This window comes from Aphelocoma coerulescens, chromosome 1 (assembly GCF_041296385.1).
Source record: "Aphelocoma coerulescens isolate FSJ_1873_10779 chromosome 1, UR_Acoe_1.0, whole genome shotgun sequence".
Lineage (NCBI taxonomy): Eukaryota > Metazoa > Chordata > Aves > Passeriformes > Corvidae > Aphelocoma > Aphelocoma coerulescens.
Genome location: NC_091013.1, coordinates 16,181,482 through 16,202,476, shown reverse-complemented (window position 1 = coordinate 16,202,476; position 20,995 = coordinate 16,181,482). Strand labels below are relative to the sequence as shown.

Genomic DNA, 20,995 nt, shown 5'->3' with positions numbered 1-20,995 from the left:
AAGCAAGAAACAGCTGAGGTGTTGTGACTGCTCCAGCAAAACATTCCTTGAGAAAAATCCACAAATAAAGATTCAGTGCAAACACAGCTCCCCTGTGTTAACACCTGAGGGCAACCATACAAACTCCAGCCAAGGGTGTGGGATTCTGATCCATAGGCTCAACTGTCTACTCTGCTTGGGAACAGCATAAGCATCTTACTTCCCATACAAATGCTAGGGGAAAAAATAAAAAGTAGTACCTCCAAGGTGCAATAACATCAACCTTTAATGATATATGAACAGGGACTGGAGCTTGCATGTGCAACCCCAGCCCTCAGGATGAAGAGTCATACTCATTTCTTCACTTTCCATTCTTTAAGTATGTTTTACATACCAGGTTCAAACTGGGAGAAAGACTGAGAACTAAACTATGAGAGAAATGTATTTTTCTGATAGTGACAAAACTCACCCAATAGTCTGATTTTAATTCTCTGCTTGAGAAAATTTATCTGAGCCTCAATCTATTTCATCCCACCAAACACCACAGTCTCTGTGCTACAAGGAGAAAAAAGGGGCTGGCACCACCACCACTAGTGAGCTTGCTAATCAGGTCTTTAATTTCCTTTCAGTTATATTTGACTGAATTTAAACCTTATCCATTAAGCAAAAATAAAATGGTTTGTGCCTTTGTTTGAGAAAGAAAAGATGGAAAAATCCTAAATTTAATTTTATTCAAAACAATTATTTTCTTTGGCAGCTGAACCAAAAGAACCCACTAAATAGTCCATGTATTCTAGTGAGATTATTTTATCCATGTCTTCATCAGCACACAGTTTCCTCCTATGGCAGGTATAATACTTTCTGTAAAAGCATAAGTTCACAAAAGATTTGGATTTCTTTGCTTATTCTCTGCCACAACATTTTTTTTTCTTGACAGTCTAAAAAAATCCAAACAAAACCTGAACAAGCCACCTCCCAAACCCACTTTAAAACAAGAAGGCTACAAGAAAATTTAATTCTGTAATTCCTTGTTTTATTCTCTTGTTGCTTCCCTCTTTTTCCTTACTATTCATGTACAGCTAGATGTAATGTGCTACATTAATCTAAGTCATATTTTATGCTTCACAAGATTTATCACATACAAATTTTTGATAAAATGACAGGGAGTGTTTGCTCAGCCACTTCTCAGCTACCTGTTTGACAAGCCAAGGAGAAGCAAGAGCTCAAGAACACTAGAAACCCACTGGGGCCTCGTGGCTCACTATCAGCAGAACCAGGACTCTGCTTCAGGAGCAGCCTACATCGTCAGGTTCCTCAAATCCAGAATACAGGCCTTGGGGTGCAGCCAGGTGCAGAACAGTAATTCCTTTTTTGCACAGAATTTTTGAACACAAACAAGCCACAGCTACATAAGGAATCTGAAATTTCTCTCTCCTGTTTGATTATTTTCAATTACTCAGTCACAGCCCAGAGATGCCACTGGCCTGTGATTTAGCCCTTCATGATAAACAGTCACAAATCGAATACTGGCAATGAACATCTCAGTGCATTTTGCTCTAGAAAACTGACTTGTCTGAAATACAAGCAAGGCATTAATAATATACCAAACGTTCATCTATATTGTAAAAATAAAGCAAAACCACATATATACGATGCCATTAAACCTCTACTACACAGCAGAGAAGCAGCATCCATTTTGTGCACAAACTCAGGGGGATGCCTAAGCAAGGCTAACTGTAGTTCTGCCATACACAGGTTGGGGTGCTGCTTTTTAAATGCAGTTAGACAGCAACATCTTTATGAGTACTTAATTGAACCTCTATTCCACTAATCATCTTTCACATCTGGTGTTAATGTAAAGAGATTAAAGTAATGCCAAGTCTTTTACTGCCACTGATGGAATTACAAATTGATGTGCTCACTGTTACATATAGAATATTTCCTAGCCTAGAAGGAAAAAAATGTCAAGCAGCAGCTATTCAGATTGAGACACAGAGATAATTTATCTACAGACCTGCCATCAATATCTAGTAGAAATAAATCCATTCCATAGTAGGTGACATAGGTGGAAGAACAGTGAACTAAGATACTGCTGCAGTTCTGGGAAATGGGGTAAGGGAAGCAGCAGCAACATTAACAGGTGGAATCACTCGCCTGGAAGCTAAACAGATTAGTTTGAGACTTGTCACCCACTTGGTTAATGCTTTAAGAACAAAAACACCATGCATGGATAAGATTATGCGAATGACTTGAACTAATAAAGCTGATTATTTCACTTGTAGTGAGTTTACTTGACAAATGTTTGGCTACAGCTGCTAAATGAGGTGTACAAGCTCTATGTAGTGTAAGAAACTAACTGCATTGTGCATTTGTTTTAAACACTGCTATTGCTAAATTTTAATTTAAATTTAAAGAATTGTTCAAATCACTCTGGACTCAGAGTAAGACATATAACATATCATCAATGTTCACACCTGCATTTACACAGCTATGAAAGTGATACAAATTCATCGCAGCTACTTCAGTTCTTCTGCTCTACCAAGTAAAGAAACAAAAGAAACAGAGCATCTTCACATACCAGTTATCATTTCCCCTCCATGATGGCCAGATTTCAGAAATCCAAAGACTGTTTTGGCTTGATAGGCACAATCCACACAAGCCTGTACAGCCTGCTGAAGCACCACATTGACAGGACCTGGTCCAAAATGGTCTGGAAGCTGCTGAACCTTCTTTTTATCCAGGTGAGGCCCCGAATTTCCATGTTTGTTCACATAAACACACACTGCAAAGATACAAGCCATATTTACTGCCAAGGAACCAAGACATGTTTCCAAGTTAGAACTGCAAAATTGCCATCTTAGTTTTAATCCTGCAGAAAAGATACACTGGTCAACTCAAGAAGCTGAGCATGCACACATACTTTCAGAGCATGCAGAAAGTGCTCTTCTGCCAAGGTTCTCCTGCCTGAATCCTAAACTCACTTTTTTTCTGCCCTCTTCTACCTCACTAATGTAACAAAGCTGACATGATCTGTGCTTGTGTTTTGACTAATCTCTGCTCATACACTAGTTCCAACAAAATACAAAATACTGTCAGGTACTCTAAACTACTAAGTCACGATTCTACAAAGCTGGCCTTACCAAGTTACTGCCTAAATTTTTTCCTATTTGAGAAGCTGCAACAAAGAGAACCTATATTACATACCTGCCACCGATGCTCATTCTGAAGCACCTGTATGGCACTAACATATTCATCACACAGATCATGACACACAGAGCAGCTACTGTAGGCCTGTGGCTTCAGAAGACCCGAATCCCTCACACAGGATTTCCACACCACAGTGCAGTCTTGTCTGCTAAATAAACACTTCTTTACAAACACCATAAGGTGGTTTAAAGTTTAGCACAAAAGAATCATATAGGACTTTGGTAACTACTTTTTAAAGAGACAATGTGAAAGTGTCTTCCAAAACAAATGCCAAGGCAGAAAAACACGGGAAACGTGTAATTGATGATTTTTTTTTTCTTGTTCATCCTGGCTGCCACATGACCAAGAATGCACCCAAGACATTATTACAGCTTAATGAAAAAATGTGCCTCTGTGGTGATTAAGCAATCTAAACATTCTATTACACAAAAGACTGACATATTTTCTGACCTGTAGTTTTATTTGGGTTTAGATAAAAACCCTGAACTTTTAAATATGAAGTATTTCTACAAGATTTTTAATGATGTAATGTCTTTGTGCATATCTGTTTACTCTCTGATGTCTGCAAATTGAAGGAAACTTATTTGTACAAATAATCAAAGCTACAAATCAACAATAATAGTATGGCATTTTCTGTCTGGGCTCAACAACAACTGCCTTGCAAAACATTCCATTTCCTAGGAAAAAGGCACATGTTTTCCCCTTGTCCATGACTGAAACTGGGCATGGGAAGAGCCTGACAACTTCTGTTGCAAAAACAGCTTTTAAATGTAAAAACACCCCGAGCAAAATTACTGTAATTTATGGAGCTTTCAGAAAGTTCTGAGATTTCGGCTGACAATATACGAATTGTTTCACTATAGGGTTACGTGTTCCTCAATGGGTTAGTTCATTTACTAGCTTATTTCTTTTCTGCCAACCATTTTCAAGACACATTTCATTATATTTAGGGGGAAAAAAAAAAAACAAACGTGAGGAAAGAGGAATATATCCCCTCTGATTGCCTGTACTGGGTTTTAAGAGTTGTTTTTCATATAAGGCTATATAGAGATAAAATCTCCATTTTGTTATATTACAGTACAGCTTGCATGATATCAGAATATTACATGGGCTTTTAGCTACATCTATTCCCATTTCATACATTAAGGACTGGGACAGACATAAAAGAACTGTACAGTTTCCTTCTTCACACAGGAACAAACTGCCAGGTCTAGCAGATCTATCAAAAGTCCCTGTGCCCCAGAACTTATTGCTATAATGTGGGCATCAAAATACTAGTTCTGAAAAGTAACTCTGGCTCCTACAAATATCTTTAAAAAATAAGGCAGTTGAATAATGATTTACAGTAATAAGTTTGCAGCACATTCTCCATAAAATGAAACTGCTTGACATGGAAGCCATTTCACACACTTTTTTTGCTTTGTCTTTTACCTGTGGATATAACTGCTGCAGTTGCACCAGACAAACTGGTTCCATCTTTAAGTATCTGCATAGTGCCATTGTCCCCCTCAGGAGACGACTGAGGAGAAGGAGATGTAGGAGCCAGTTGCTCTGGCAAGACTTTTTTCTGTTAAGAGAAAATAAAAACAGAGTCAAATGTTTAATGTTTTTAAAGGAGTCTGCACAACCTTTCTGCTATCAGTTACCACCTTAATGAATGTGTGTGGTTCCTTACTAGAAAAGCACCACACACAGCAGAGAAGGGAAAGTTCAGGAAAGGAAGACCAGAAACTGTCAATTTGCAGTTACAGCTACTTTAGTAATGCAGTGGAAGACAAATGATTTACAAAAGAACCCACATTTACCTAAAAAGTGGGAAAAGAAAGCTTTATATACTAATTCATGACTCTTCTAAAAATCTTAGAAGAGGTGTTTTGGATTATTTTCCTGTTCATGCCCTTCCATCTAGGTTTATCACAACTCAAATAAGTTAGTTGGGCTGTGTATGGATAGCCATAAAAAACCAAGTCACATCTAGGTGTCAACATTACAGTGCACCTGTATTTTTCCTCAGCCTGTTTCAAAGGAGTTGAAATTCCCAAGTAACCACTCCCGGGAATTTTCAGGTGCTTCATGCAAGGTATCAAACAAGCCTGTAGTTACAATCCAGTCATGCTGGTTGCCAAAACCTTTTGCTTTCCCAAAGCAAACTTATTTGCAGCTTATCATATGACAGATAACCAGAGTTCAGACCACAGCGATTTAGAAATTGGTCTGCGTGCATTACCTTCTCCACCTGAGGAAAAGAGAATTTTGTTGTAATTTGGTTTGGACTGGGGTTTAGAAAAGAGATGTGGACATGGAAGACATTTCACAGAATCACAGAATATGCTGAGCTGGAAGGGATGCACAAGGATCATAGAGTCCAGCTCCTGGCCCTGCACAGGACATCCCTAAGAGCCACACCATGTGACTGAGAGCATTGTCCAAACACTTCTCAAGCTCTGTCAGACTTGATGCTGTGATCACTTCCCCGGCGAGCCTGTTCCAATGCTTCACCTCTGGGTGAAGAATCTTTTCCTGATATCCAACTTAAACCTTCTCTGACACAACTTCAGGCCATTCCCTTGGGTCCTGTCACTGGTCACCAGAGATCAGTGATGTGTTTTGACATACTATGAAAATACATCAAAATAAAAGAAATAATAAATTGGAGTTCATCACTTTTCCCTTCACCACTTGTTCTTTGCATGAGAACAGATTACATTCTGACTCTTTTACCTAGCAAAAATTAGGAATATAAGAGATTACCCAAGGTCTGGACACTGCTGAATGCAGCAAAGACTTGTGGTCATGTGGTAAGGATTTACTGTTAAAACTGACATATAGTGAAGTAAAAATTCAGCCAACTTGCTAAGGAAGGCTAAGCCCTCTTCCATTTAGCAGTATTTATCCTTTACACTTTTAGAAGCAGACTATTTTCCAAGTAATGTATTGAAAACCATGTAGAAAGGAATCTGAAATATACCTTCCTAAAAGAAGCAGTGCTTGACTTCTTCACTACACCTAGAAAGAAAAAATTAACTTTCTTCTGAAATCCAGGGCACTTTAAAGAAAAATTCTGTGCCACTTACAGTTTGAAGAATATACATATGGCTGGAGAAAGTACTTGACAATATGGCACTGGGTGGAATCACCATGAACATAAGGAATAGACTGCCAAGGCTTGGCACTGCATTGTGAATGAGATGAGGTGGCACAGGTTAGACACAGAACCAAGCAGTGATGTATTACTTGTCAGGAATTGCTCATTTATCTTAACACTGGGTGACAGAAAGGTCTCCATCCTTAATACAGAGAACAAAAATGCACTTGGGAAGATTGAGCTTTTGATCTGAAGTCCAACATTCCTGAAGGCACCCTGTAGCAGGAATTCTTGTGGGGGGGAGGGCAATTTTCTCTCACAACACTGACAAAAATGGGTGGTTAAGGGAAAAGATGAGGAAATGGGGAAAAATGTAGACATGAAAACAAAATACAAACACTACACTAAGAGGAACCATCCACTTTCCACACCAATGCACACACATGGTGAGACTAGCCGGCTGCTTCCTACCTTCTCCCTCAGAAGGGAATATAACACGTTATGCTGGCTCAGCTGAGGCTCTCATTTGCAACCCCACAGTGAGGGGCAGCCAGCTGCGAGCTCAGAGCCATGTTGTTTCACAAGACAGGCCACATTCCCAGCAGGGCTGGGCACAGTGGCTTGATCTGGCTGTAGCTGGCTGGCCCCTGCCATCTGGATGTCTGCCTGCAGAGAGCAGGGCTCACAGCTTGTACCACCAGGACAACTTCACCAGCTTCACCCTCACGCTTAAAAACTCCTTTTGTGGGGTTGAATTTAGGGCTGGTACCCACACTCAGACCAAGGTGTTTCCTCAAGAAATGCTGAAAGGAATTCTTTCCACTGTTATGTAAAGTGTACTTTTAAAATATACTGAAAGAGATGTACAGAGGTTTCTTCTTTATTATGAAAGAGTAAAAACATATAGTGCAAGCTGTGAGAAACAAATGAAAAACAAAATCCAACATGCATCTCATACTTACAGAGCTTAGAAAAAATTTTAAATAAAGGAGAAAAATTATGCAACAGCTCAACATTTCTAGCTGTGTAAGTTAATATCTGCACAATGATAAACATTGCAGCATAACAAACCTGAAGGGGCAAAGAAATTCAAACAACTCTGTAGAGAAACAGGCATAGACCAGTGTCCCTAAATACACCACATAGCCACCACACTTGAAGCACAATTATTTAGTGCAAAATTTGGAGGGGTTTTTTTTTTTTGATCAGTCTTTGGGGTGGGTGGAAGAAAAACAGCACTTTCAAGCCTCTAGGCACACATCACTTGCATATTTGTATATGTACTGCGAGGTGTACAGGCTGTACAGCTGTACTTCATGTCAGACACACCCTGTCTGTGCAGAACTCCCACAAAGCCCCATTTCCTCTCTTTACCCTTATGCTAGCAGGTGTAATAGTCCAAAGAAAAGTTTGCACATACGTGTAACATCTTCGCAATTTAACCACTTACCAAAGCAACAACAGCCTTCTGTGAATTCTCAAAAGGAGCTAATTTTTCAAGTATTTAATGCTAAAGTTAATGAAGTAAAAATCCCAAATTAGATATATCAAACCTAGATTTTGCAAAACCTAACTCTCTGTTGCCTGGTCTCACAAAGGTAATCAGGAGTGCACAGAGGTACCTCAGATTTGCTGCCTCAAGGCAAGGAATGTCAGCAGTAACACCCATTCCCCAGAAAGTCCCCCCAAGCACCTCACACAAACCAGGTGTCAAATGTAGTGCTCCAAGCAGACACTTTCAGACACCCAGGGCCCAGAAGCCTCTTTTAATGGCAAGGTGCCTCCAACTACTGTTTCAAAACATAGATAAAGCCTCTCAATTTCTTTTTAATGAGAGATAGAGGACAAAATTCTTACATGCAAGTGCACATCCTGCCACACCTGAGTAAGACCTTAAGATATGACAGTCCTGTGTTCAATGCTGTCCTTTAAAGCCCCCTCCAGAGTTATGAAGAACTCCCCACCCACCAGCTAACCCTGGATAGGACCACCTTTCTCCTCTTTAATCTGTGTTGCTGTGCATTTTTATACACCAAGTAAGAGAGAAACAAAACTGAAGACCAATTCCATCAGTGGCCTACCAGTTTGGATGCCTGACTGGAAGAGGCAGGCGGCAGAGAAGAGTGATCAGCTTTCAATTTATGGTCCCCAAAATAATTTCTTATTTTGTGATCATCATTTCAATGAAGTGCTGCTTCCAGTTTCATACTAGAGCTTCTGGCTATGCTCTGATCATGTTATTTCATGAGCACTTTACACTGATCAGCATGATCACAGAAGGGACAATTCCCACCTTGCCATTACTCCACCTCTTCCCACGCATCACTAGCAACAGATCCCACAGCCCACACTGATACAGACTGGAGGAAAAAAGCCCCCAAACTTCTACTTTTTGATTCTTGTGGAGAAGAAAGGGGAATGAACACAAAAAAAAAACCCCAAAAAACACCAGAAAAAAAGCACTGCCACCCACCTCCTCACTAGTGCTAATGCAAAGGAGGAAGGAGCACAAGGACAGACACAAATTGCCTGAGGAAAGACACTGCAGGATTGCTACTCCTCCTGAACAGCCTGCTGTGCATGAACGAGCCTCAGAAAATAGACTGTACTTCCATGGCAATCCAAACTGCCCTATGTCTGCCCTGCTGTGATCCTATTCTTCCTTGCAGCAGCTGTAGCATTTGTGCTTTTTTGGGGTGGAGCACACAAAGAAGGAAGTAAGAGGGATGGTTGCTGTGCCAGTCGTCTACGAGTTAAGCTCCCTGAACTGGCTCACTCTGAGATTGTTCATCCACCAGTGTTGGTGTCAGTGGCAGCGGGAAGAGGGGACAGCAGTGCCAATGTGTACCTGACTGAACAGTTCCACCAGAGCTGAAGCTGGAGGCAGCTGCCAACACTCCAGGTCTGATTCAGCTTGGCAGAGACAAAGGCAGAAAGGATCATGCCTTTCAGACCAGGGCAGAATTAGGCCCACACCTAGAGAAAAAGAAGCTTCCTGCTCCATGCTAGTAGCACCTCCATATTAGGGGGTATCCATGAGATTCATTTGGCAAATCCAGCTGTATGCTTAAGATGCCTAAATTAGCAATAAAGCCCTCACTGTTTTTAATTCTTTGTTTCTAAACCTGAAAAAAAAACCCTAAAAACCACAAGCTATGTATATGGTTCAGTAACAAACTAACCCAAACTAAGAGGCTTAAAGGCTTCCCTGGCTCTCTGTTCCAGAATAGCATTTTTCAACACCAATTACTCACCCATAAATAAAACAGTAATCTTGTTTGGGAATAAAATAATCCACAGGATCTTATACTAAAATATTCCAGAAGAGCTATTCTAAATTTTCTCTTGTAATCAGTTGCTGAAAACAGTAAAGCCCTGAAGGCTGAAGAGAGAAAATTAAGTAATAATAATAAAAAAATCTCACTTCAAAATTTTGCAATATAAAGTAAAGTAGTAGATAAGGACTAACCTTTTTTCCAGGTTTTAAACTTTTTTTCCTTGTTTTAAGATTTTCAGTATGAGAGGTGCTTTTTGTCAGGGGAATATTTTTAGGAGACCTGCCCTTCTTGGGAACTGCAGACTGTCCAGGGGGTTTGCCCCGACCTGATTTCCTGCCCCGCTGCGCCGGTACTGGAGCAGATTTCTGTGGAGACTGCATTGAACGCCGGGTCACTTTGGAAGGGGAAGATTGGATTTTTGCACTGCTCTTTGTAATGGAAACTGAGGAAAAACAAAAACAAAAGGGAAGGGAGGGAAAACCTCAAAATGAACAATGGAAAGCAACTTTTCTAACAAAGGCTTAAAAAAATAAAAGTGTACTGCACAATTTACATTGTAAAATGAATATACTTTTTACTTTGAACTTAAGTGGCTGGCATGAAACTATAGAACTTCACTGAAGCCAAAGAGAGAACTCTTTGTACCCATTCTTTTAGAGGGACTTTCCTAAGATAAAAACATTCAAATAAAAATTGGGGAAAAAACCCAAGAATTAATCCACTCACCTTATAAATGCTTCCCATAATTTAATTACAACATTTATAAACTGCCATTCATCAAGAAGGCCTTCAAAAATACTACACAAATTATACAGCCTATAATACATCTCTTTTCCTCTAAGAGCAGTTTCCACAATTACAAGACATGCAAACTTATTTCTAGGGAGCTATAAAACAACTCAGAGCAGCAAAGAAAATCATCCCCGTGACAAGGACAAACTGATGAAAGGCAAAATGTCATTAATGAGTATTTGTCTGAGATGCTGGTTTAGAAAGTTAAGGTCACATAACCATACCCAGATTTTTCTACCTGGTGCTATTTCGAAGAAGGTATTCCAAAAATCAAACATGAAGTATCATTTTTATTCATTCTTAACACTGAAGTGATTTTCTCCCGTGAGATGGGTTAATCTCCCATTCCAATGCAATATAGGATCCCAACAGATATCCACTTGGATATGTTCCAATATGCATATGATGTGACTGTATTATAATCTGGTGTGAGGCTCTAAGATGTAACCAGATTTCATTAAATTAAACTTCCTAGTGCACAGGTCTTTTCCACCCAACTTGCTCTTCTCTGAAATAATGATGGGTTTATTTTAACAATTCCCTTCCCAATGGATAGATTAGAACACCAAAAGGATGCCAAACAGAACATAAGGACACATCCCCAATGAAAAGATGTACTGCACCATGCTACAGCAGCACCTGTGGCCAACAAAAAGCAAATACTAATTCCCAAAGGCAAACAAATACTCCATTCTGTTGGCCCAGACCACTGGCAGGCAGACCGATGCATAAGCTGCAGGACAGGTAAAAAAAAGGAAATTTTTTTACATCAAACCACCTTTGTTGAGAGCTACGGGAAAGAAACACAACGTATTTGAAATAATTTGAAACCTTTACACTAAAATTAGACAGCTTTCTAGTATCACACTGCCCCTATCACAGCCTTTTGCATATTGCTGATTGTGAAACTCATGTGATTCACCCCAACCTTAAATACCATGAACTTAATGTGACATAACTTAGAAATATTGCAAGTTAGAGTTCAAGCAGGCTTTGACTGTGTTGGTCACCAGTGCCTGATTCAAAGCACTAATTCATGCTGGAAATGGAGCATAGGGGACTGTTAATTCTAGATTTTTATGAATTTGGAATATTTCTTCCCTGAAAATATTAGTATGTTGAACTTTCTCGTAAACAAGTAAAACAAAAAATAAAACACAAAGATACTTTTAAAATGAGCAACTGAGAAAATAACATATTCAAAGATTGAGTAACAGTTTCAATGCCTAGCTCTATGAATCATATTCAACTTAACAGCCCAGCACCTTGCTTTACAACTGTTCCTTTAACTCTGTATCTTTATTCAGGAGTTAACTGTTATTAAGTATTTGCAATAGAAAATGTCACTGTAAGATGAAATACACACTGTACACAGACCTCTTATAAAATACAAGTACTACTGACACTCATTTCTAAAGCTGTAGGATCATTTACATACATTGCTATTTGCCTCATTCAGTTACTAATCTAATATTCCTAAATGGCAGTTCAGAAGAAATCTCTTCATTATGACTGGTTGCAATCCTAATACATCAAATGCAGACATGATATTCCTAGGTATCTGAGAAGGACCACCTTCTGGATGTACAAAGTGATCACTTTCCTTTTATTTATGTGTGCCAAAACATATTTTCATATGCAATGACAGTTTAAAATAAGATGAACAGAATTTTAACCAAATGCTGTCACAGCATTACTCTTATGTCCCTGAATTGCTGAACAGTAACTCATCTTAAGCTGTATATCTGGAAAGCAAAACAGTATCAACTGTATGCTGCACAATACAATACTAGATATTGTGCCCTGTATTATACTTACAACAATATAAAATGCAGCTATATTTATTTATCTGTGCCACCCAACTATGCACTGAACAAAACAATCATGACCTTGTAAAAAAATGTTGTTTAACAAATTCTTTGTGCTTCTGCCTATGCTGAAATCTAGCAAATGCATTACTAGTCTCGCACAGTAAAGACACAGCTATTGCTAAATACACGCTACTTTCACATCAACAGGTTCTAGGAGCACAGGTATGAGTTTTGGACACTAGGCAATCCCTATCCCTTTCCAGGACAAAGAGTAACAATGCAAACAGCTCCAGCCACTTCAGGCGGCCCTCTTGAACCACATCATCAAGCACTACCTTATCTCAGCATCTTCCTACCTGTATACGCCAGAGAACCAAATATGAGCAGCATTAACCATTAAGGGGGTGGGGGGAATCAGGTCCCACTCGGTATTTTTCCTTCTGCCTAGGGCTGAAGCTGCTTTTTTCAATAGGAAGGATGGCAACAAAGCCCATGCAGCCTGAGCAGCCTCCGGAGATAGCAGCAAATGAGGAAGCTGCTATTTGCATTTGTTGATTTAAGAGAGGATGGGGGGAGCACAAGGGAGTGGGAGACTGCTAAAGTAATTCCCATATTGTCTGCAGGCTGTATTGACAGTGATCATCAGTCACCTGCTCATACTTCCCTCACCCCAGCCTTCAGAGGGAGACCAAAGGTTACACTGGGTCACAGGATCTGGGGGGAAATGAAAAGACATGCAAAATCAAGCTGCCAACCCACTGCATCTGTAGACAGAGTTATCCCCACTAGGCCACATGTTCCAAAAACTAAGACATTTTAATAGTCTCATGAGAACTTGTTAAAATATAACGATGAAGAGAATAGAGAGGAAAAATGCCAAGCTCTGCTTGCAATTACTGCAGTATTTAGCTGGGATATTTACAACCAAAAAAGCACATTTGCCTTTTCAGGATGCTGCTTTGCATCACAAAAGCCCTCTCATTTGCACAAACAAAATCAAGCATTTGTGTCATGTTGCTCATCTACACAAATATCCACCACTCCAGTTTCAGGAGGGGGATGCATTGCATGGCTTTCCTTCCCAAATACCGTATTTAGAGCCAAAACCTGTACAGGCACCCTCAATAACTGAAGAACAGAGGTCACACTACACAGACATACTTTACCATAGAAATGTTAGCACCTAAGCAGCACTTTCAAAGTTCACAGAGCTCTAGTTATACTGCCACGCTTGTGTGGGCTATAGCTATATAGCCCTTCATGCAACTCATAAACACCTTTCATGCTTTCAAGTACTTCTCTTTCAAAACATTCTTTCTTCCCCCCCCCCCCCAGATGGTTCTGTGAGAATCCCAACACCTGCAAACTTTGCATTTCATGTAAGAGAAAACCCAAATTCTGTATGTTGGAATTCACAACCATGCATGGCCACAACTCAGTCCCTCGATGAAACCAACAGACCCACTGCAGGCAACTGAGCTCATTTGCATGGAAAGGACCTGAAAGGTTACACTTTACATGAGGGCCAAATTCTGCTTGCAGAAGCAGAAATACTACCCAGACACATACAGAACTGCAAAATTTGACCCCAGAATGTTATCTGCAAGATCTCTTGCCAGAATAAGTAAGATCTTTAAGACAACTGTGAAATCTGAAGCTACTGAAACCTCCAGTACTTGGGAAGGGGATGGAACAGATGACAGCTCAAAAGCCTGAATTCTCATGCAATTCTAATTAGTAAAATTCCCTCAAATAATCAGCAGTGACAGTTTCACTCCATGTTTTTATGGAAAGCAGGGGGAAAAAAAAGGTTCAGATTTGTAATATTTAAACATTATAAATCTCCCATTCAGTTAGTGTCACAGAACAGCAATTACAAGACAAGACTTAAAACAGCTGAAGGGAAATTACACAAAGCAAGGTAGGGCTCACTTTGCCATACATTCTGTGAACAAAGCATTGCTACCTGAGGTGAAGGTGCCAATTAGGCCAGTAAAAAAAGTAGTTCACTTTTAAAACCAGATTTTCTTTCAAGACAGAAATTTCATTTGTACTGTATTATTGTTCCTAGACCCACCCCCCCCCCCCCCCCCCAATATATAAACCCAATGTTGTTCCGAGAATATAAAAGTTTGGTCCTTCTCTCATGTACAGATTAAAAAAATGAGGCAAAGAGATTTAGCAACTTACCCTAAAGCCATGTGAGCATTCCATAGGAGAAGTAATGGAAACCTATCTCCTGAGTTCTAGCCTGGAGTTTTAACTATAAAATTAACCTTCTTTAATACAGTAAGCTATTATCTTGATAGTTTTGACAACTGGCAAGGAAGAGGAAAAGATTAGCAATTTTTCAAAACAGCTTACTGCCAAGGATTATAAAAATTTATGTCCTTATGTCTCAATTGAACAACAGAGCCATACAAAAGCTTAACTGTCTGTAATACATTTCACCTCTTCCTATCTGTGTTTGGGTCACTTCTGGTTATGAGGTAGCTGTGAGATACTAACTGATATGCTGCTATGATACAAAATCAGTTATAAATTGTTATTGTGCTATTTAAAAAGCAACACCACACTTGGAAACTTCAGCATCCACACTGTCAAGACATGACACTGCAGCTTGCAGTTTTCTAGATTTCAGTTTCTGTTACCAATATAAGAAATAAAAAGTCTCTGTCTTCTGTAAAACTTCTTAGCCTACCTTACACAGGACTGAAAGGCGAAATGGAGGCTTCCAAGCAATGTAAGACAAAAACGGAGGAAAGAAAAACCATTTCTCTCCCAGTGACTTCCCCAGGCAGCACTGTAGCACCTTCAATCCCTCAGTCCTTCACCCCCACTCCCAGTCTCCCACATTTTCAAGAGGTAGGCAAGCCAGCCCCTACAGAACCAACCACTGAAAATACCATTTAAGATCCATCAAAACCCATTGCTAACCAGATTAACACACATCACTTCCAAAAAACCCAACTTTTAATAGCTAAGATGGGGTGGGAGCTATGCAGGACTTGGGGGGGTACAAGCAACACCAAAGAAAATCTCCTGGAAGATCTTTCAGTTAGTCCCCAGAAACCAAGAACTGTGAAAAGCCAGCTTCTAGTCTCACCCTTCCAAAAGCGTTGCCACTGAAATCACATCAGCAAAAAACCCAAACCAGACAAACTCCAGCAAAAAAACCATTTATTTTGTTGATAATCTGGAAGGAAGGAAGACAAGGAGGAGAGCAAGTAAATAACCCAAACTATCAAAACAGCATAAACTTGACTTATCTGAAGTGACCTTAGATCTGCTGATGATGAATCTGTCAATAAGTCTGGCAAAGCCCAACCCTACACACGGGTACAAATTTAACAACCTGACTTTTCACCCCATCGTTACTGATTCTGCCCTGGTTTTGCCATTATTTTTCCCCAACAGCATAAGCAGGATGAAAGGTGGGCCCAAAATGAGACAATAGAATACAACAAGCTTCCAGGGAAGAAAAAAAGATATGGATAGCACAAGGCCACAATTTGTTTTGTCTCAGCATCTGAATGACAGCACCGATACTCTGGACAGAGTTTATCCCTATTAACAGAGATTTGGAAAATATCCACTCAATCCCATCCACTAGTAGGGACCACAACCCTTGGCACAAGTAAGCTAGTAACTCTTTACTACTTAGTCCCCACAGGAGTAGGGTCTTCTACTACTCAAGCTGCAGGTAGGAGGTCTGCACAGTAGTACAACTTTCTGTTTAGAGTATACTGAAATAACTGCAGTGTCCATAAGACCTGAACAAGAGCAAATAAAAAAAAATTCCATGTAGCCATCAAAAATACATGTGTTGGAGCACTTCCAATCTACAAGAAAATTACAATTACCTTATAAATAAACATGGTAAGATGACGAGGAATCCAGACTTAAAATAAGGTCACATCTTTGGTAAAGGCAAAACCTTTATTTTTTCTTAAGTGATTACTGCCCTGTAGCAGCACTATCCAAGCCTTGCTGCAAGATGTCAAGAAACATTAATGCCAAATAAAAAAAGCTTAACATTTGAGAGAATGTGGCAAATCAGATTTTAGCCTGCAGCACTGAGGAGTTTTTCATGTACAATTCTGAAGACAGCATAAATCTGCTTACTGTATGTGCCTGATTTAACTACTGTGATCTGCTTGTGACGAGAAGCTGGCTGCACTGACAGAAAAATAAAACCTCCAGGAGTATGAAATCGTAGCACTTAACTTTTTTTTTCTTTAATGAAACTTAATTACCATGCTTATCTGATTTTTTTTTTGGCTACTCTAAATGACACAGTCTTCACAGATCTAACTGTAGTGCTGTCTAAAGTTTCAACACTTCTTTTGTTTCATCTGCAAACAGAGCAGTACTTAGGTTTGTACTGATGTTGTACATTTGTGTACAACTCAGCTGAAAACAGAGCTATTTTAACATAATTTCATCAGCAACAGAGAAGAACATCTCCAGTATATAGCTTGGTAAAATCTGCACAAAGTAAACATCGAGAACATGACTGAAAATTAAATAAAACTTAGAAATCATAAAATAGACAAATAAGATACTTTTAAATCTCTGCTTGAGCCTGTACTACTCTTATTGCTGCAGACAGTTTTAGAAGGAGACCTTTAACATCAACACGCTGATTAGCGTAATGAAAGAAGATTGCCCTCACTGACAATAAATGCACTAAATCAGGAGAAAAGCAATGAGGGGACATAGGGAAGAGGGGGAGACAGATGAGAGGATAAAAGGAATATGACTAAGGATAAAAGCTACAGTGTATTATGTTTTTGGGTTTGTTCTTTTTTTAATTACCATCTTCCCTTGGCCTCCTAAATTTTTAAAGCACAGAGAGCAGTTCCACCTTTTTGAGTTCTTTGCATTACCTTTATCCTTCAAAAATCCAGCTTCATAAAACTGTGGGAATCATGGATATATAGAAACCGATCCCTCTTTCTCCAGATGCTGTTCACATCTAAATGATAGATACTACTTAATACTGAAATCAATCTTTGCAGGTGAAGCTACTTATCATTTCCCACATGGCTTGTCCCCAGTCATTCTCTTGTTTTCTCTCTTTTATGGAAAAGGTTTTACTTCTATTATAAATAAAAAGGTGGGTTGCCTAAGTAACTGCAATTTAGATGTAATAATTAAACAGTAAAATGAATTTATACAGAAACAGCAAATAGAAATTGTTCTCTCTCCAGTCACCTGCTGCCTACTTCAATCATAACCCTCAGATACAATGAGCTATAGAGCAATACAAGAATATCAAGAATATTCTTGGGCATAGTAACAGCTTTCTATTATTCAACTGGGTAAATTAAAAATTACAGTCTGCTATGGTTAAATAGGAAAGTACAACACATTTGACCTAGAAAAAGAGTGAATAAAAAAACATGCAAAAGATATAAAACTTTAAAAGCCTTCTTAAAGTATATCAAAAGCAGAAGTTCACGTGGACCCAAGAAATGACCAAATTTTGGAATGAGCAAATGCAGAAGGTAACACTAAAGCAACAAGACTGAATTTTTTTTGCATTCATACTCACCCCAAGGAAGCACATAAGATTAGTAAAAGTCCAAAAATCCCAAATACCAATTAATGAAAAATCATGGAAGGAACAGAAAACATAATACCAGGCACCACTATGTCACTAGCTTTCAATATACTGTGCACTTCTGGATCCACTGGCTCAAAAATGCCCTAAGTGAAAAGGAAGCAGTACAGAAGAACAAGGGTGACCAGAGGAATAAAACTGACCCCTGAACAACAAAACCAAACTCTTCCTGTAAAAGTACTGGAAGTACAAGAAGCTGTTTCAGTACAAGAAACCAAGGACAACAAATGAAACTATCAGCAAGGAAAAGGAGTATCTCATTTTCTACCAAAAATACACTAAAGTAGAGAACACCTTATGTAGCAGGTGCTAAAAAGGATGTTGTAGGTGCTAAAAGTTCAGATGGCTCCAATATATTATAGAACAGGTTAGATCAAGTTCCTCCCCTTTTATGCTGAGTACCTGAAAAGGTACTCAGCATAAAAGCATTATTCTGGGCTTGGAAGGTGCTGGGCTGGAGATGGACAGATACTAGGAATACTTCTGCAAACCTGTCTCCTGTGTCCTTATGCTCTTCCTCAGACATCTGCTTTCAGCCAGGGCTGCAGAAAGCCTTCAAGAGCACATGGCCTTTCAGACTGGTCCAGCATAGACATTACCACATCAATCTGTTCCATTAGGTACTTTTCACAACACTGTTTATGGGTAACAAGTCATCTCTAAAAGCATCTAAATGACCAAGAGACATACAGAAAACAATTGTCCTGGGTTGAGGTGTATTCTATTACCATCCTCATGAGCTGTTGAAATCAGGTGGGGCAGTGTTTCCTTGCCTCCTCCCCCCAGACTATCTTGCTGTTAATGGCCCATCATTGTCCTGCTGCATGACTCAGAGATAACTCCCTCCAGACCATCTTCTGTTAACGAGCCTAATCAACACCTGGCCTCATGACTCATTACCCCATTGTGAGATGCTCCACCCAGAGGGAGGAACCAAGCATCCCATCGTGGATATAACTGGGACTCTGAGCATCAAAGGGACGGGCTCCACTGGATTTCCAGAGGACAGGAGCTACGCAGCCACCGCTGGACTTTGCTGAGGAAGAGCAGACCCCTTCTACTACAGGATCACTACTTCAGAGGATTGCAGCCACCATTCCACCAGACTGCTACCACTACCCTGCCTAATAGGGATTCAGGTTGTATCTTGGCTCTGTCAGTGTTTTCTTTTACTTTCTGTTCCTTTTCTTTAATTTCCATTAAATTGTTATTCTGACTTGGTGCCTCTCACTGGTTTATTTTCAAACTAGTACAACAATCTATACATTCTTAAAATATTAGCCTTGAGGCAGCAGGCCAAGCCAACATCAAGCACTGAAGTCAAACCATACATAACCAACTACTACTATAGGAGATATTTCTAATGACACAATCTACAATATTAGCTACATACAGCTTGTGATAGTATAAATATTGAATGGTACATTTCATACCACTGTGCATATATCCTGACATCCAGCCAAGTCCACTGAAGTCACATCTTCTGATAAGAACCAAAGAAAAAACATAAACACAAAGATTAGGGCCTGAAGGCTATCAGCAGTTGGTCCAAAACAACTTTTCACCTAACTTCTCTGTATTATCTTCTATCTTAGTTCATGAGCGGTCTAATACCAATGAGAGGTACAGAAAATACAGTTATAAAGAGTAAATATAACACGTAATCTGGTCTGAATAAACTTCCCCACATCCTAGAAGCCTGTACTTAAACTGTTCTTAAACACCTCCCATAGCAGAGGTCCTACAATCTCTCCGGGCAGCCTAAAAGGCTAAGAAATAAGTTGAAATAAAGTCTTTCCTAATTTTCATACTGTCTCTCTTACTGCATGTCATCTCTCTTTCAAAAGGCTAAATTAGACCCCAAAATACATCTCATGGCAGGAAACTGTTGTCCTAGATGTGAATGAAATTTAAACCATCCTTTATCGCTTTCGTACTTAGATTGCAGGATATTGACTTTGCATGTTCACTAAAATCTGAGGCTTTTTTTTCCAGCCCTCTAAGTAGTGATTTAACACATTTAAATGATTTCAGGAAAGGTAGTTACAAAAATCAAGAATACTTTTCATATTCACTCTGGAATTCAAGCCACTCTCAGTCAATTATTTTCACTTTCTGTTGCAGAAATTCAAGGCAGAAAAACTGAAGTAACCAGCAGGAAAAAAGTCCAGACCAGAATAACACCTCAACACTCCAAGCAAATCCCTGCAATGTAGTAACTGTCATATCTTCTCCCTTAACAGGAGTAGTCAATGTTAGTGTGATGTAATGAAGAATCCTGACAACATTATCATATTTCTGAATTGAAACAACTTGATTATACTCTTCTTGAAGCTATTATTTACATCTTAATAAAGGATTGTCATTGCAGTTTTCTAATGGCTAAATAGTGATCAAACAACAGGGAAAAACCTAATCTGAGAGCAAAAAATATTTCATCCAGCTATGTAAATTCAGTGTGTATAACACATAAAAACAGTACATAAAAAATAACAACACAAAGCAAACTAGAAATAACAAATTACTTATGCCCAGAATGGGGAAAAATGAACACACAATTTCAATAAAACTGCAGTTAACTTTTGGCCCAGTTTTAGAATCAAAAACAAAAAACACTCCAGCCTGCACCTCTCTGCACTCAGTTTCTACTACATGTCCAAAATTCTCAGTTTTGACTACAAGTCTGTAAGAACCTTGCTTCAGGTTTTATTAATGCCTAAAGTGTTTTTGTTTCTCATTACAAAGCAGTAGTATCCTACCCGGATAGGTATTTCAAGTCTGAATTTTGTTTAGTTTATTACCTGAAGAACTGGATTGCATAACCAGCTTTACTTACTGTCAAGCAACTTTGAGCTGTATCAAGCACTAATCAGGCAAGAAAAATTCTGGATGTATTACCTCAAAATATTGCTGGCTTTCCAGCAGTGAAATTGGAGTAGACTAAACAATTTAATAATATTCCTTCCAGAAGATGAAATTGGACTCAGCAATCTAAACTGTCACAAAAACACATTTAAAAAATTCTATGCCACTTATTTACAGAGCCCCTCTTGTGTATCACAGAATGGGTCAGGTTGCAAGGGACCACCAGTGGGTCATCTGGTCCAACCTCCTGCTCAAGCAGGGTCATCCCAGAGCACAAGATTGTGTCCAGACGATTTTGGAGTATCTCCAGTAGGGGAGACTCCACAACTTCTCTGGGCAATCTGTTCCAGTG

The 20,995-nt window shown here is 39.3% G+C and overlaps 1 protein-coding gene across 1 annotated transcript in view; it reads right to left on the bottom strand.

Moving 5' to 3' along the window:
- SCML2 (Scm polycomb group protein like 2) overlaps window positions 1–20,995 on the bottom strand; it is a 70,520-nt gene that overhangs the window by 12,343 nt on the left and 37,182 nt on the right. The window contains 3 exon segments of the mRNA XM_069002807.1: window positions 2,558–2,761; window positions 4,618–4,753; window positions 9,741–9,991. Of these exon segments, the coding sequence (XP_068858908.1) occupies window positions 2,558–2,761; window positions 4,618–4,753; window positions 9,741–9,991 (591 nt within the window).